General features: G+C 41.8%; 1 protein-coding gene across 1 annotated transcript; it reads left to right on the top strand.

Annotated features, from left to right (window-relative positions):
• Positions 1-10,892: 10,892 nt before the first annotated feature.
• LOC111081998 lies at positions 10,893-13,091 on the top strand. Its single transcript, XM_022378170.2, has 5 exons — positions 10,893-11,323; positions 11,390-11,584; positions 11,647-11,778; positions 11,847-12,108; positions 12,189-13,091. The coding sequence occupies exons 1-5, from the start codon at positions 10,997-10,999 to the stop codon at positions 12,380-12,382; spliced, it is 1,110 nt and encodes a 369-aa protein (XP_022233862.2). The 5' UTR covers positions 10,893-10,996; the 3' UTR covers positions 12,383-13,091.
• The last annotated feature ends 4,416 nt before the right edge of the window (positions 13,092-17,507 follow it).

The raw sequence follows: 17,507 nt of genomic DNA, 5'->3' as shown, positions 1-17,507 counted from the left end.
CTGCAAAGGACATACGCAGCAGCGCTCTCTCTCTCCTGCCAACACTTTCTCCTTTCCGGGTAGACTTGGCGCTCTCGCTCTCGCTCTCCCTCTCACTCGCTCGCTCTCTCTCTTGCTGTGCATCTTGGAGCTCCAATTGCTCTCAGTCAGTCGTTTGCTGGCTTTCAACGCTGTCGGTTCTCTGTGGGTTTGCTCGGTGTTTGTGTGCGTCGCGTCGGTCGTTTTTGGCGTCGTCCGTAGTCCGTTTTGCGTTTTGTCGTTGCGTTATCCATTGCTACGTCGCTGCCACTGCCACTGTCGCTGCTCCTGCTGCTGCTGCTGCTGCTGCTGCTTTGCATTGTACCCCCCGCCCTTGCCCAACACCACACCACTCGCTCCCTCTCCTGTGTATGTGTGTGTGTGTGTGTGTGTGTACGTGTGCGGCCCAGCCTATCTCCAAGCCTCAGTGTGAGTGTGCCAGTGTGAGTGCCAGTGCGAGCAAATGTTGAAAGGCAGCAGCACAGCATGGCCCGAAAAGACAGCGGAAAATGGGAAAAGCGTGCATACTTTCGGTCGCACTGAGTAATGATTTTTGTGTGCGCTGGAAATGAAAATTGTTTTGTGCTGCCGCCGCTGCCGCTGCCGTTGCCGCTGCTACTGCCATCGAAAATGAAAATGCAGATGGAAAATTGAAAAATACCCCAAGAGAGAAGAGCGGAGAGCAAAGCAAAGTGTTTGTGTGCAAAAAAATAAAATAAAAATTGCAATTAAACGCAAAAATTGGACTGTGCTAAGAAGGGAAAACGTGGAAAGCAAAAGCGTTTTTGTGCTTCATAAATATGCTGCGGCACACATACACAGCAACAACAACAACAGTGCCACATCACACACACACGGACATTGCGACGGACAGGCGACGACAGTCCGTGTCCTGGGCCTGAATCCTGGGCCTGAATCCTGGCCCATGAATGAACCTGCCATCGAATCGCTGCTGACGAGGAAGAGCAAGAGCAGGCGAGCCTTGCCTCTCACATTGCCGTCCCTCCACCAACACCAACACCACCACCCCCATTCACACACACACTTCGACACCCTCTCACAAAAAACATACACACACACACACACACACAAGCATACAAACGTACACATGTGCAACATTTAAAAGCATATAAAAAGGCAATTTTCGAGAGATTTTTGCGCGACGAAAGGGAAATAGAAACTACGTGAACGCTGTGTGCCGCCGTGCATTTGGAAACTAGGAAAAAAAAACAGAGCCAACACACAAACACACACACATGCACACATACATATGTATATATGTGTGTATAGCGAATAAAAAGGTGGGTCAAGTGTAAATTTATTTAACTAGTTGTATACACGAAATGCCACCCAAACACTCAAACCATCCCCATCCCCATCCCCATCCATCCAGTCCAGGCCCCTCCCCCCCTCCATCCATTTGCCACACGCATCGGCCACGAGAGTGGCAACAGAAATCATAGCATGCTTTCCAGCGTTTGCGTTTGCCCTTCGCTTGCCCCACCAACACACACAGTGCCCCTCGCAGTGCCCTCCCGAAATAGAAACCGTTCAAAATGTGTAATAGTTGCCTCCTCCTCCTTCCTTCCTGTTTTTGTTGTTTTACATATAAAAAATAAATTATGGCCATGCCTCGCAAAATAGCAGCCAAGTGGAAGAGCAGGGATTACAGGGAGACTACGCGACGGCGACGGCGTTAAGGATCGTTCGTTCTCGAGTGCTCATCGATGATGATGATGATGATGCTGCTGTCTGCCTGCCTGCCTGCCTGCCTGCCTGCCTGCCTGCCTGCCCTGCAGCAGCATAAATCATTATGTAGCCAAATGTCAATATAACACTTTGCCTCACACACACACACATTGAGGGAAACATTACTAATACGTACGCCAGAGCACATGGCTAGGAATATTTGAGAGTGTTCAGCCACGGAACTGGTTCATTTGAACCAAGTGCACCGCCAAATGAAGGGAAAACATTAAATCTTGCAAGTTGTTTTTATCATAAAACGAAGCAATAACACAAGGCCCAAAGGCAAAGCAATTAAAAGTATTAATAGATTTTATGGCAACGAAAGTGTCCATGTAAATAAATGTGCTATATGTTTGTGTGGATATGGCAACACGAGATTCTTAATTAAGAAATAGGAAACTTCCCCCCAAGCTACATATATGTGTGTACTTATGTCTTCGAGCTTAAATTTCGAGTGCGTGGAGTGGTGGTGGAGCTCAGTGTGGCGTACAATACATCATAAGTGGCAGGACCCGTCTAGATAATAAAAAGAATAAATGACTACAAAAATAAGCAGTTCTTATGGGCCACAGGACATAATAAACCGCCCCCTAGATAATAATAGGAATATGTGTTAATATATTAATTGGAGTTTCTCTTGACAATAGAGTACGGAGAAATATGCATCTCGGAAAGAATATTTAAATGAATTTGTACAATGATTTCTATACAAATCTAATTTCAGTAATAATAATTTAGCTTAGGTATGTGCAAGTATTTATTGATTTAATTAAGAGCGGTTATTAATATTGAAGTTAGCGTTCATGTTCATGTAATAATACCACTCTATTCTTGTAGCTAAAATTCATTAATTGTTTGTGTTTATTAACCAGATCGTTTACTCTAAGTAATGGCCATTTGCTGTTAACCTTTGGTCTATGCTTATTTTCCCGCAAGTAGTTTTGACTTGGACCGATTGTAATTATTGTAAATGATGGTGTTATTACGTGTATTTTCGGTAATAAAATGGTAATCAATATTCGTGAATTTTTCTATAGCTGCGGCAAGTCCACAATTAATGCTTAATTTCTTTGAATATTAATTTTTCACGTATTTCTTCCATTAAATGTTTGATGAGCATTGATGAGAATTTAATTTTGGATTAGGTATATTAAGCGTTAGTTGCCGCTGGATTACCTACAGTTCTTATTTGTAAATATCATTTTAAAATGGTATTTTAAGTCATTTCAAAAGATATTATAACACAATATATTCTCTTTATATGGTAGATAATATATTTTACGGTCATCTCTATATTTTTTTAATTTTCAAGAAATTTTAGATTAATTTTAACAGCAAGTTCCAAGCCCAATTATGCTACATAAAATATGCAAACTACAGCATGCAGCCTGGTTGTGTCAAAGACTTTTTCCCACAGAATACCTATAAATTCCTGGAAATTTCGTAGCAAAAATTCCGTAAAATCAAAAGCGAAGGTTTCCCCCAAAAAAAAAATAAATAGAAAATCAGTGTGTGCAGGAGGGCAGTTCAATCTCTCACGGACACCAACACCAGCACAAACAGAGGCAAAAAATGAACACGGAGAGGAAGTGACAGCTAGGGAATACACTGAGAGGAGTAGGAGGTGGATAAGGGCTACAGAGCAGCAGCGGGAAGAAGAGCAGCAGCACTAAGAGGTAGAAAATAGGAAACTTTGTGTGTGAAAAATGCTGTCTGCAGCTATTTCACTTCCTTGAAATCCTTCTGCAGCCACAACAATCATTTTGGTCTATTTCACTCTCTCGCTCTCTGTCAAGCTCCTCACTGTCTCTCTTACTTTCTCTCTCACTCTCTGACATTCTCTCTCTTTCTCTCTACGCAGGCGCTGGTCAGCTGCTGCCTAAACTCTTAGTTTTTTTTTGTTTTTTTTCTTGGCTCATTTGTTTATTTTTAGTTTGCTGTCATAGAACCCCTTCCTCCACCCCCCCGATCATATGGTGAACTTATGGGGTGGGGGTGTTGCTGCAATTAAATTGCCGTTAGAAGGTTTAAGCCTTATTAATAAGACAAGATATTCGCGAGAGTTACACCACTTGCTACTGATTGGCGGGGGAGGGGAGGGGTTCTCTGTCTTAGCCTTCCTAAGACTTCTCCTACATATTTGGCTTGGCTTAGCGTTTCCCTGCTGCTTCTTCTTTATTTCTAAGAAAATGTAAAAATGAAACTAAGTCAAGGTCGTTGCTGCAACTAAACGAGGTTGTTGCACCGCCCGTTTACCCATTTGCCCGTTTACTGGACTAGAGGGTTAGGTGGGGGTAGGGGCAGGGGCAGGGTTTCGGGGTGGTGGATTGCAGCTTGGGTGCTTGATGGCTTTGGGTCCGAGTTCGGTCAGCATTTGGGGTCAGTTCGAATTTAATAGCGGTGTTTACGCAGCGTGAAAAACAAAAACAAAAAACAAGAAAAATAAAAATAAAAAGAGAAAGCAAAGTTTTATTTTGGCTAAAATTATTATACGAATATTTTTTATACACTTTTTTGATGGATTTTTGGAAAAAATATTTTTCATTTTCAATATTTTTATTATTGTTATTATTTTACTATTATTTATTTATTTATTTGTATTATTATTTTATTTTATTTTAAACAAAAAAAAAAACAAGAATATTATTTATTTCATAATTAAAAAAAAAAAACAAAACAAATTCTTATTTTTATTTAACTAATTAATTAATTTTTATTAAATAAAAAATAAGTCTTACGGTCCCTCGTCATCCATGGTGGTTTGTTGGACTTAGTTGTAATATTTTTAGAAAATTAAAACTTACAGATTTCCATTCATTTGTTGCCCAAAAAATATATATGATAATGATCCTACCTCATGTAAAGCCTGAACTATAAGATATGATATACACCTTTTTTGGTCGCATAAACTTTGTTACTGGCATGGGCAACATCTGGTCAAAATGTGTTATGCCCACGACAATGATTCTCTCCCGCAGTGAAAAGTGAAAACGCAATGAACAAGGAGGCAAAGCTGTGCGGGCAGTGCGGGCGTGAAAGCGCACAGGAAAAGCGAAGAGGGGGAAGAGGCAGCTGGAGAAAGTTGGTAAAGGGAAACTAAGAGCCACGACAACGACAGCGTGCGGGGTGTAGGGTGTGGGGATGAGGGACCCATTGGGGCACCGCTCGCGTGCTGCAATGTCCATGACATGACGAGGCTTCCTTGTATTTTTATGGAGCTCACGTGTCAGGGGACGCCCCGAAAAAGCCCCAGGTAAAAATGTGTGCCTGCAGAGCGTTGTGGGAGGGGGGGGGGGGTATATAATGGTTCGAGGGGGATCGGGGCAACCCCCTAGGTGTTCATTTCAGGAGTCGCGCATAAACACATGATATGCTTAACTCACACACACACACAGCAAATGGGCGAGAGGCAGGGAGAAATGGGAGCTGGCTAAGTATCCCTGTAGGAGCTTACGTAATCCCGAAACGTGAGCTTTAATCACTTTTTCTCCTCAAGTTTTTCGTCAAGAGTGCCGCTAATAGCGGAAAGGGGTGGTAAGGGTTGGTAAGGGGTGGTAAGGGTTGGTAAGGGGTGATGTGAGCTGGCTGGCGGGTAGTTGGTAGCAGCTCAAGTGGAGTTGGAGCATAAGTTTAGCATAGGAGCATCATGAGTTCGAATTTGAAAAGGGAAACCCTTTCGCATGGGCACACACATGCACACACACATACACATATACACACACATGCAAGCAACGAAAGTTTAGTCGTGAAAAGTGAAACTTTATTTCTTTAATTGATTCAGCAGTTTGTGTGGAATTTTAGGCAAGGATTAATGTTAGTTCAAGGCACAGGATTTACTTATTTGAATGGGTTTATGAACACAAATGCGACTGTCACGTTCTAGGAGAGCCTTTATTTGGATCCCCTTTACTTTAGCCTGTCCTGCAGGGCATAGAGTGGCCTATGGCATTATCAGCTGAATGCTAGTAGTTGAGGTTAAGCTTTGCCTCCTCCATTTTGAAGGCATTGAGCAAGCACACCCAAAAGTTGGAGACATTCTTGTGAGTAGCAGGACCTGCAGGAGCTGCTTCTACTAATTCCTTCTCCAGAGATAATTAGATATCCAACAATTAGAACCAATGAGCTTTATGCTCAGACACATTCCCTTGTGCTGCTCGAAGTCTTTAGCCTCCATAGACATAGACTGAACGTTTTCTTAAGCGAAACCTTTGGCATACTATAAATAAGAGCAGCTATTTAAATAACCTATGAACTCCTTTAAAGCCATTTATTTTATTTATTTATATGAGCAGTAAAAATATCCATGGCGGCAGAGTCCTTTGGCTGCGCTCCTAGAGCTAATTTTAGTAAAAGTTTAAGAAAATTAAAGTTTAAAATGCGCAAAAATACTCTTAAATATACTTGCCACATAGGATACTCATTTAGGATTCGCCACGAACAGCGTAGAGTGGTACAAAAAAAAACAAAAAACACTCCTACCGAAAATATTTCATTCCCTCTGTGATTTGGCGTGCCATTGCCGTTAGTCACGTGCTCGAGGCATCGTCCAACTCCCACCCACTCACCCACTCCCAGTCATTCGCCCACACTGACAGCAGGCCCCACTCGACCCACGCCATTCCACGCAAATCCCTGGAGCCGGGACCCGCATTCGGGACTCGTTGTCCTTTTTGTTTTGGCCCCTGCCTGGCGCTGCCTTAATTATCCTGCCATTGGTAATTATGCGACACAAAGCAGAAGTGGGGCTACATCCATTATACAACATTCCACAGAGAGACACAACACAGAGCGGTATACAGAGTCCATATAGCGAGAGAGCGGGAGGGATATACGTACAAGGCAGAGAACGCGGAAAAGTATGCTGCATTTTAATTGAAAATAGCCTTGCAAGTGTCGCGACCCGGAAACGGAAGTCAGACCGGCAGCAGGTGCCAGGCACCAGGCACCTTCTCTCACCTGCTCCCACTCCCCTCCAACTCCGATTTCCCCCCTAATGAAATATTCATTTATAATCGATAATTCCGCAAAAAGAAAAGGAGCAAACATAGAGAAACATGCGGCGGCATAATAAGTAGGAAAAAGACTCACAGACCCCGCAGACCCTGCAGACTCGGCCCCGTTACCATACCATGCCCCCCCCCCATGGCCCCTCCATGCTTTCCAGCCAGACCAGCCGCATTGAATGCCGCCGCCACGAATCGAGGACGAGAGTCAAAATGTCTGCAACCAGCAACAGCAGCAGCAGCAGCACAAAAAATTCCAATAATTTTAGCACGAAATTTATACGCAACTTACTTCCCCATCCCCCCCGAAGGTTGTCCGACATTTGGTCTACGCCATGGTTTATGGTCACAGTTCAAAGACCATCCACAGGGCTGATAGCTTGGACCTGTACCCTGCTTAGGTCATTAGTTTTTCAAGCCAATAACAAATTTATGATTCTAGCAAAAGTTATGGGCATATGGACTGGGAAGACACACACTAGTTTAAAATGCATAGAGCAGAAGTTTTCGTTTTCGTTTTCGTTTGCTTTGCACAAGAAAATTTATGAAAATTTTATAATATTTGCAAGTGGGATTTTGACGTCAGAAAAGTGTACACTAAACTAAGCCTGTGTGGCTTATCTTATCTCAGGGAATTCATTTATGAAGTGCAATTTACGGAGGTGCCCCTTTTTATGCTTCTTCAACTATTGCCATGGAGCGACTTTCCATTCGGTTTTATGCGCTAATATTTGCTATGGAATATTCTTCTTTTTTTTTTAAGCAATAAACTTTTCTTTGCCTTTCTCAGCGTTCATATCGTATAAACTTATAGATGCCTTCCTGTCCTTCTTAAACTCCCTAACGAACCTGTTCATGTTCTGCACCTTTCTATAGAAGGGATATAGATTGAAGAGGTTCTTTCACCAAAACCCAGATGCAGCAATTGAACACAAATGTTGCAAGATTTGTCCTAATTAAAGAGTGGAGCAAACAATGTCCAGCGACAGGTTAACGCCACATCAAAAGTACATTAAAATTGACACTCAAATAATGACTATGTGTGTAATTTGAATAGACAAACAAATGGCTTTTTGTATACCCTCTCATGCCATTTCCACCAACCCAAACACTTATTGCAACACATTTTGCCACAAATTGGAGTATTTTAGTACTATTTCGGTTTAGTGCCTGGCCAAGTCATTACAGCCATCTATATTAATACGAAATTGCCATACAATATGCTTGGATTTTAGCTGGAGCTGAGAGGAGTCCAGCAAACGATATAGTAGTCAACGAACCAGCGAAGCAACGAGCCAACCAAGCGAACCCCATTAAAAATTCTATTAAAAGTTATTTACGGCAACTTTGGTCCATTGAATGCGACAAAAGTTGCACATCGTATGGATGGGTATGGGTTGGGTATGGGTTGGGTTGGGTGTTTGGTGTGGCGTGGTGTGGTGTGTGATTGTGTACTTAGGGAGGCGAGGCAGACCATATACGAACGTACTCAACTCAAACAAAAAGCAACAAGAGTCGGGGCTGCGGCCCAGGGCATTGTCTATGCACGTTCATAAATAAGAAATGCAGCCGACGCCAGCGTTGGGCCTCGATGAGTGTCCCTCTTAGCCCTGTCCTGTCCTGTACTGCCCTGCCCTGCGCTGTCCTGTCTTGCCCTGCCCTGCGCTGTCCTGTCCTGCAGGCTATGTGAGGCCTAAACGCCATCCCTTTCACTCATTTGACAATAAATTTGCATATACAGCACTTGCACTTGCACTTCCACTTCCGTGAGGTGGTGTGGTGGCGGTGGCTCGAGGGTAGCCCTACAGGAAGCCAAGTCGGTTTATATGCAGATGAGCATAATTGATTCCAAATTGTGTGATGGGGGCTGCTCGCTGCTAGCTGCTAAGGAGCAGGAGCTGGAGCCTGTGGTAGCTTCAGGTGAAGGTCTTAATGCGAGCGAATCGATGGGATAAGATAGAGCATGATTGTCCTTTGTGAAAGATGCTGACAAGGACTCTCATTAGGCACCCTCGATGGGTACTCTGGATATTTTCCAGCTGATTATATGCAGCGATAATAGCCACAGATAAGGGCGTGCATAGGTGGGCAGCAGCGGCGAGGTAGTGGGGGGGGGGTGAGGTGGAGAGCGGTAAGTTTAGGACCAGGTCCATACCGGAGGCTGGGACTCAAACTAGAGCAAGGACAAAACGAACAGCAGCAGCAGCAAAAGCATCAGAGGCTAAGGCTCTGGCAGCAACAAAAACTTCAAGCAACAAATCAGCCAAAAGAGAGCAGACAGAGAGAGAGTGAGAGAGAGAGTAAGTTGTTACATTGCCTGTCGAGAGAGATATATATACATATATATATAGATGTACATATGGGGTACTCCTATCCCTCAGCTCCGTTCGTGTTGACTGGCCAGCTGCATTGCTCTTGTCCTGCTGCTGCTGCATGCCACTGCCACTGTCGCTGCCTGCCCCAGAGTCCTTGCAGCAGCAGCAGCAACAGTAGCTGTAGCGGCAACGGGCTACGAAAGCTTTATATACCCTAGCCGGTCCAGGCTTAAATTTATGAAAATATTTTGAACATATTCAGCATCAGCTTGTCCACTTTGGACTGGATTATCTTTGGAAAGTAACAGACATCGCTCTTGCTATCGTGCCTATGACAGATGGAGGCTAATAGTAATCCAATCTAGGCATTACAGCTTTCTATTGGCCACATTTCAGCCACACATCTATGAGACAACGCCTACCAGTGACAAATAGCTGCTCATCATCATAGGACCCTCCTCCCTACAGGGTATGACAGCAGGACGAATGACGGCCAGGAGCATAAGCTACCTACATTTTGTGTCCTGATTATGACAACTCAAGGCGAATGAATGCTGCCGGACAGCAGAAAGCCAGGCAGGACAGGCAGGACAGGCAGGAGGCAGTCCGACAGTCAGCCAGTCCATGTCGAAAATTGTTGAAATTCTCCAAGGAGTTTCCTTTTCATGTATTCCTCATGCATCTGTCTGTGTTAATTGCCGGTGTATGTTGGTGTATGTGTGTGTGTGTGGCATAAAAATGTTTCACAACAAAAACAAAAAAATACAAAAAAAATTGCATTGCATACGCGCAGCGGCATCGATGTGTGTGTGTGGCAGGACTGCACCGCACTCGTACCTGCTGGTGAGAGAAGGCAAAACCAATTCGATTTAATTTCAAGTTGGCAGCTACCTCACCTGGAATCTGGAATGTGGAATGTGGAGTGCAGAATGTGGTGGTGGTGGTGGTGGTGGGGTTTATCAGAGAGCTCGCATCAAACGCAATTAAAAATAATAAATGGAAAACGTGTAGCGAAGTACCAAAGCGAGTGGTGGGTGGATGGGTGGATGGGTGGGTTCACTCTGGTAATTAGAAGTGAAAATGATGAATGAACGATGGCAGACACTCGTCGCTATGTTGCCGTGCATTAAAGTGATTGATGAACTTCTCTCAGGAATAGCAAATAAATATTCAAAAATGCCTATTAGAATAGTAAGGCGATTGCTCTGGTTGTAAAATAATTGGGGTAAAATAAGATGAAGACTTTCACACAGTCAGCACTCATGAAGGAAGGAACATCCATAGCCTTAAGCTGCATCAATACCATTGCATCATGTCTCTATCTAAATTATAATTTCTCATTCAGTTATTATTCCTTTCCGTAAAGAACTTATCATTAATGCCCCGCTATTCCCCCACCCCCATTGCCTTTTAAATCCTCATTTTATTATTAATATAAACAAAATTGCTGTGAAAATTCACATAGCCCCAGGCCGCGGGGCAAGTGTATGCTGATTGGCATCACCCAAGGGGCTCGCTCACTGCGGCACACATGGCGTATGAGTGACAGCCGAGCCGCGGCAACGTCAAAGAGTCGACGACGACTCATATCAAATTACCGTTATGGTTATGCACAAAAGCTTGGGGCAGGAGGCAGCTTGGTGGTTGGGTTGCCCCCACTAATGAGCCTCGGGGGCAAGCTGCCTGACAGTTATCAATTTCTGTGGCATAGCAAATGGAGCAAAAACTGTGAACGAACCTCATTTCGGTCTCCTTCATTCTTGCACTTTCAGATACGCTGCTGAGACAGAGAAAAAGACAGAAGACAGCAGACAGCAGAAAGAGAGAGAGAGTGTGTGTAAAAGAGTGGAAGAAATTATTGAAAGTTGAGCGGCAACCATCGGTGATGTGGGACACATCCCGCAACGGGCAATGCAACAACCCCAACGTTTCATACCGTCTGTATCTGATCTATATGGGACGGACGAGATAGAACTGCTGCTGGACGAGATACGTGAGCTGGAGCTGGAGCCGGTCTGCTGTCAGCTGGACGATGAGCAGGACTTTGAAATAGCTGGCAGCAGGGCCGGCGAGCTCTCGCTATCCCTTGAATCGCCGCTGGGCACATGCACCTCCTGGGACTCGCATGCCAACTATAAACAGCGCAGCGGAGCAACACCGCTGCCATGGGGCGTTGCCCTACACTGTGATCCGCAACACTTGAAAACGCCTACAGGGATTGTGCGCATACTATTGGTGGTGAGTACACAATATGATAAATCATAGTAAAATAATATTCTAATATATATCCATTACTTTACATAGTTATCCTCGGCCGCCTGCCTGGCCTGCGAATGCTCTGCGGGCACGGTACAGGTGGGCCTCTTTCTACTGCCACTCATCGGACGCCTGAGACTGATGGTATTCTGTGCGCTCTTTTCGCTACTCATCACATGTCTCATGATCTTTCTGGATATATCGCATATAGCGCTCATGTTTCCATTCAATTGGACTAAAGTGGTAGCTATAACTAAAGCCAACAGCCCCCAATGAGTATAGAAAATTAACCCATGCTATTGCAGAATACGTGGATGTACCTGAGTATTGGTTTGATATTTATTTTGAGCTCCACATTACTTGTCCACATGGTCCTCTGTGCCACTGAATACACATGGGTATCCAAGCATTCCAGGGACACACTATTAGCCACAGGCGTAAGTCTCATTCTCTCACCACTAGAAACAGGAAAATAATCAAAGAAAAAATAAAACTTTACTTTCAGATTATTGGATATGTGTGCGCCCTGGAGGCATTTCTTTTGTCGGGCATCGCATCCTGGCCATGGACTCAGTACCGTCAGGTGCCCGACGATGCCAGCGAATTGTTTATCGAGGATCGCGAAATGACACCGATGAGTCCCATTATTTGTAGCACCGAGCTGCATGCGTCGCCATATCATAATGGCAATGCAGCATCGGGGGATCTATATAACCAACAACAACAACAACAACAATCGTCCTATAATCAAAAGCCTTATATACCTGGTAGGATAACTAAAGAAACTAATGTTTACCCGTTGCTATTATTTTGTATTTTTATTTATTTTCATTATTTCCCATTGCAGCCAAACGACCCAATGAGCTCAACAATCAGCGTCCAGCATTGGGTCACACACAAACCGCACGGACAAAACCCAATCAACGTTATCGAGAGGGCTATCACTATCACACATCCCGCCAGAGTCCCACATTCGTGTTAGGCGATGATCAGGGTGCCGGTCCATCCACGTCCCGCTCCAATGATAATTCTAGTGCGTGATAGTTTTTAAATTCCTCAACCCCCAGAGAAGACAGAGAAGAAGATGAAGATGAAGGAGAACAACCAACCCCAAATCACAAAAAAAAAAACAACTTAATTATAAAGTTTTCTCAGCTATAAACTGGAATAACAGAAATTTGAAGCATGTTGAAGAATTTTGGTCAATGTAAGAAGTGTAAAACAAAATTGTTAATTAGTTAAAAACAAAAGAAAACGAAAAAACGAAGAACGAAGAACAAGAAGCAAAACACGTCGATGAAAAAAGTTGAGAGCAGGAACAGAGAAAATATTTAAGCAGCGCCGAGCAAAGCAAACAATAATAAATTTAATAAATTGTATGTGTGTGTATTACGAGCCGAGAGAGCCGACAGAGAGAGAGAGAGAGAAATTTAAAGAATTTAATGAAAGATGAAAGCTGATGATACAAAGTAAAGTTTTGAAACAGAAGAAAGATCCACAAGATCATCGCCCATTTGATTAGTTATACGAACGAACGAACGGACGAACGAACGGATGACATTCGAAATTGGTCAATGTTGAAACGGATAACTAAAATTCGAGCTGAAAAAATTGGACAAAATATATTGTAATAGGAAACCTAATAACACGAACAACAAATTGCAAGCAAAATTTAAAATTAGAAATTACAATGAGCATGGAAATGGAAATCAACTTGTTATAAACGTAGTTTTGCTTATTTTTTAATAAAAACAAATAATTCAAGAAAACCAAAACGGAAAGCAAAACCCATAAGAATACGAGTACGCAAAATATCTAAACATTTATTTCACAGATCTCGGAAATACACTCAAAATTCGGACCTAAAATTACTTCAATCCCAAGTTCCTTTCGATAGTTTGCGAGCAGACGGCCATCTTCTGATCCTTGACTTTGCCAAAGTTGCGAATGGACACAGGCATGGCATTCGCAGGCTGGCAGCCAGGCAGCCAGATCACGGTATATGGGGCAGCAGAACTTCATGCGGAAGTTAGAATTGACAAATTAAATGATCTCATTGATGGGCAGCTCAGTGCCTACAGCCAGCAACGTGGCATTGGTCACATTGATGTCGCGCACATGCAATAAATGTGTTTAGTGTATTGGTGGCCTGGACATTGAAGCGATGGACCACACTGCCCTGCAGTTTGGTGGCATCGAAGTCCACCTTCCAGTTGAGGACACTGTGCTCCGTGGTAATCAAATCAGGCTGCGAGTAGGAGCTAGGATCCACAGTACCCAGGCGGCCCATATTGCGTTTTTGGAGTCGATAAATTGGACAAAGTTGAGACTGGTGGAGCTCGTGTCCGCCGTAGCTGCTCTAAGGGCTCACGCACACACTAGCTGAAAGCGGAGCCGAAAAAATCAAACACACTGCTCCAGGTGCAAGTGCGCACATTGCTGCTTGGCTGAGCCACTAGTGGCTGAGCCGCATCCGTATTCTCGCCGGAGCACCCTCGAGTCTCCCACGCAGCACGCAGCAAACAGCCACGTGCGGCCGAGTAGCCAACAGTGAAGGACCCGGAAGGAAGACGAATCACCACGATCCAGCCTATTTCAAACTCTGTACGATTAAGACCAATAAAAAACCCTTTTACTTTACTACTTGCTCTTGCTTTCTTCTTGAACCGAGGTATCTCTTTCAGCTACCACAGCCAGAAACCTAACAAATTTCTGTGAACCCGGCCGAAGCGACGTCACAGTCCAGGGAAAACATAAATTTATTGACAAAATTGATAGAACGTTCGTCAGTTGTCACTTTGGAGCTTAGCGACAGGATATTGTGGCTATGTTGTCTTGAATTCTGATTAGCAGCATTCAGAGTATTCACTTCTATTCACTCTATAGCGGTAAAACGGAAGCGAAAAAAAAGCAAATTTTTCGTTTCATTTCAGTCAGCTTTTGTCAGCGAGCAATTAGAATTTTTCATTTCATATCAGTCAGCTTTTGTCAGCGAGCAATTAGAATTGTTCGTTTCATATCAGTCAGCTTTTGTCAGCTAGAAATTGAAATTTTTTGGTTTCATATCAGTCAGCTTTTGTCAGCGAGCAATTAGAATTATCGTTTCATATCAGTCAGCTTTCGTCAGCGGCAATAAGATTTTTCATTTCATATCAGTCAGCTTTTGTCAGCGAGCAATTAGAATTTTTCATTTCATATCAGTCAGCTTTTGTCAGCGAGCAATTAGAATTGTTCGTTTCATATCAGTCAGCTTTTGTCAGCTAGAAATTGAAATTTTTTGGTTTCATATCAGTCAGCTTTTGTCAGCGAGCAATTAGAATTATCGTTTCATATCAGTCAGCTTTCGTCAGCGAGCAATAAGAATTTTTCATTTCATATCAGTCAGCTTTTGTCAGCGAGCAATTCGAATTTTTCGTTTCATATCAGTCAGCTTTCGTCAGCGAGCAATTAGAAATATTCGTTTCATATCAGTCAGCTTTTGTTAGCGAGCAATTCGAATTATTCGTTTCATATCAGTCAGCTTTTGTCAGCGAGCAATTCGAATTTTTCGTTTCATATCAGTCAGCTTTTGTCAGCTAGCAATTGAAATTTTTGGTTTCATATCAGTCAGCTTTTGTCAGCTATCAATTGAAATTTTTTGGTTTCATATCAGTCAGCTTTTGTCAGCGAGCAATTAGAATTTTTCGTTTCATATCAGTCAGCTTTCGTCAGCGAGCAATAAAAACATTTTTTTTTTTTTAATTTTTACATTTATTTTAAAATTTTTCTAAAATGTTTACATTTTTTATAATTTTTCCTAAATTTTTACATTTTTTCATACATTAAAAAATTTTTTTTACTCACCTATTTGCTTATTCTGTATTAAAGGTATATTCGCATATAAAGGTTACATTAAAATATTAATTAATATAATAAACATTAATGTATCCGTTATATGGTAATATACTTACTAATATGTGTGTCTTATCTTCCTCAAATTTATTTACTGCATTAGGTTAGTAGGAAGTTGACCTTAACTTAACATAAACTTATACATACTAATAAGAAGTTAAATATGAACACAGTAAATAGATCTGTACGCTCTCAAATATGTGCGAGCGAGATGGCATGTGCTTCGTCGCTTACAAAAACCTTTCTTCCATACATATACAATGTAGACATGAGGAAATGTGGAATTCGCTACCGGGTCGGCTGAACAAAAAAAATTTGAAACGGCATCTGCAGAGAGTCGACATGTTGTTACCTCGTACAACATAATATCATATGTACATATGTATGTTTGGAACAATTCCTTTTATGTTTTCTTGTAAACACTGCAATTTTAACAAGATATAAATGAAATCTATGAGAATGTGGATATGACGAATCTGTTTAACATAAAATGCTTAATTTCTTGGAAAGATGTCAATCCAAATCCTAACATACCCTAATAGTCCGCTCATTTGCTGGGAACACCCAACGATAATTTCGGGTTTGAAACATTCTGGCTATATTAAAAGTCTCTGGGGCACAGGCTCGTGGAAATGCTGCATTCCTAGGGGAGAGAAAGTTTCTTGTTAGACAGCTATTTTAATAGGAAAAATATAAAATAAAATAAATCAGAAGTAATAACATTCTTAGGGATGGGTTAATAAATATATCGTCATATAATTTTACATTTTACATTTGATAGCGCCATCTGTTGGTAGCTATCGTGATATCGGTGTATCGGTAGTTTTGTGCGATAGACGAAACGAATTGGAAAATTTGAATTTGAATATAATAATAGAGCCAACCGCCGTTTTGAACTAACAAACAAATTTGAAACGACTAGAAATACCTCCTCCAATATACTCTCCACCGGATCAGCCATGACATCGAATCGGAATAGGCCATGTTTTTTGTGCAAAACTCGTAAATTGTTCACATATAAAGTTCGACTCACATTATCAATATTATAAATCCATTAGCATAAGGTTTGTCCTGTAAATAATTAATAATCCTTTTATTGTATTCATATTTTTGCGCATTTCGCTTATAAAAGATGGACAAAACTCCGGACGGTTGGAGCACCATGGTGTCGAGTGCGGATGAGAATATCAATAATTTGCTGATTGCAGCCTTGCAGGAGGGGATCACAGTGCGGCAGGTTTCTAACCTTTGTCTGGCCGTAGGAGATTCCACTTTTCGTATGTTGGAAACTCCGAATCCGCTCAATGCATTTATGTTGATGAATCGGGCGCATCCAGTTGTTCGCCCTGTCCCACTGGAGCCCGTGCAGTTGATGGAGCAACAGGACGAAGAGGAGCAAGAACAATAAATATAATCATGGAATGAAAATTTAAACAATACAAATTGGCCGTTTCTGTTGCTGTGTGTGTGGCACACAATGTGCTGTTATACGCACACAATGTGCTGTTAAATGACAGTGTCCACAACATAGCAGTGTTAACTAACAGACCCGCCAAATTTGAAATCAAAATACACTGAAATTCTTCTGTTATTTTGTTGTGTTTTTGTTTTATTTTCGTTTGTAATTTCATTTAAACATTTTCTATAGTTACTAAAATTACTTATGCACTGATTTTTTATTATTAATATTAGTTAAATATTATTGAAAATACATTAGTTGTTTTACGAAACAATTTATAAACATCCTTGGTACATTTCTCCCTATCCCTATCCCATTCCTGCCTGACTTCACTTCACTTCACTTCTCATTCACTTTTGCTTTCGTTTGTGTGACTTTATCGTTCGAATGCATTTCGCAAATATTTAAAAACTAACAAATAAGTCTAGATTTAGTTACAGTTTCTCTTTCTCACTTATTCACGGATTCCCCCCCATTGATTCACGTTTTTTAATTAATTTATTTATAATAATTTTGTTGTTTGTTTGTGTTGTTTCTGTTTGCCATACAATTTACGAACTTAAACATAGACATTTCTTTTGCTGTTGTTTTTGTTGTTGTTAATTCGATTTACAATTTTGCCAAGTGCGTGGTTTTTTTATACTATATTCTAAGCCCCAGTTTATATATCCTCTATAATACACACGAGCGTTTTTTGTTTTTGTTTTCCTATTTTTATAGTCAATTTCTCGTTTTACATCATTGATTTTTGTTTTGTTTCGTTTTCTGGTTGAATGTCTATGAATCGATTTTTTGCATTTTGAATGAAAATATATT

The sequence above is a fragment of the Drosophila obscura genome, unplaced genomic scaffold (assembly GCF_018151105.1).
Source record: "Drosophila obscura isolate BZ-5 IFL unplaced genomic scaffold, ASM1815110v1 contig_37, whole genome shotgun sequence".
Classification (NCBI taxonomy): Eukaryota; Metazoa; Arthropoda; class Insecta; order Diptera; family Drosophilidae; genus Drosophila; species Drosophila obscura.
Note: the sequence above shows the minus strand (reverse complement) of the source record. Positions and strands in the feature narration are given on the sequence as shown.

Coding starts and splice junctions, on each gene's coding strand:
- LOC111081998 (XM_022378170.2), top strand. CDS start 10,997: ATGCAACAACCCCAACGTTTCATACCGTCTGTATCTGATCTATATGGG. Junction 11,585..11,646: donor CATTCAATTGGACTAAAGTG/GTAGCTATAACT, acceptor ATGCTATTGCAG/AATACGTGGATGTACCTGAG. Junction 11,779..11,846: donor ACACACTATTAGCCACAGGC/GTAAGTCTCATT, acceptor CTTTACTTTCAG/ATTATTGGATATGTGTGCGC.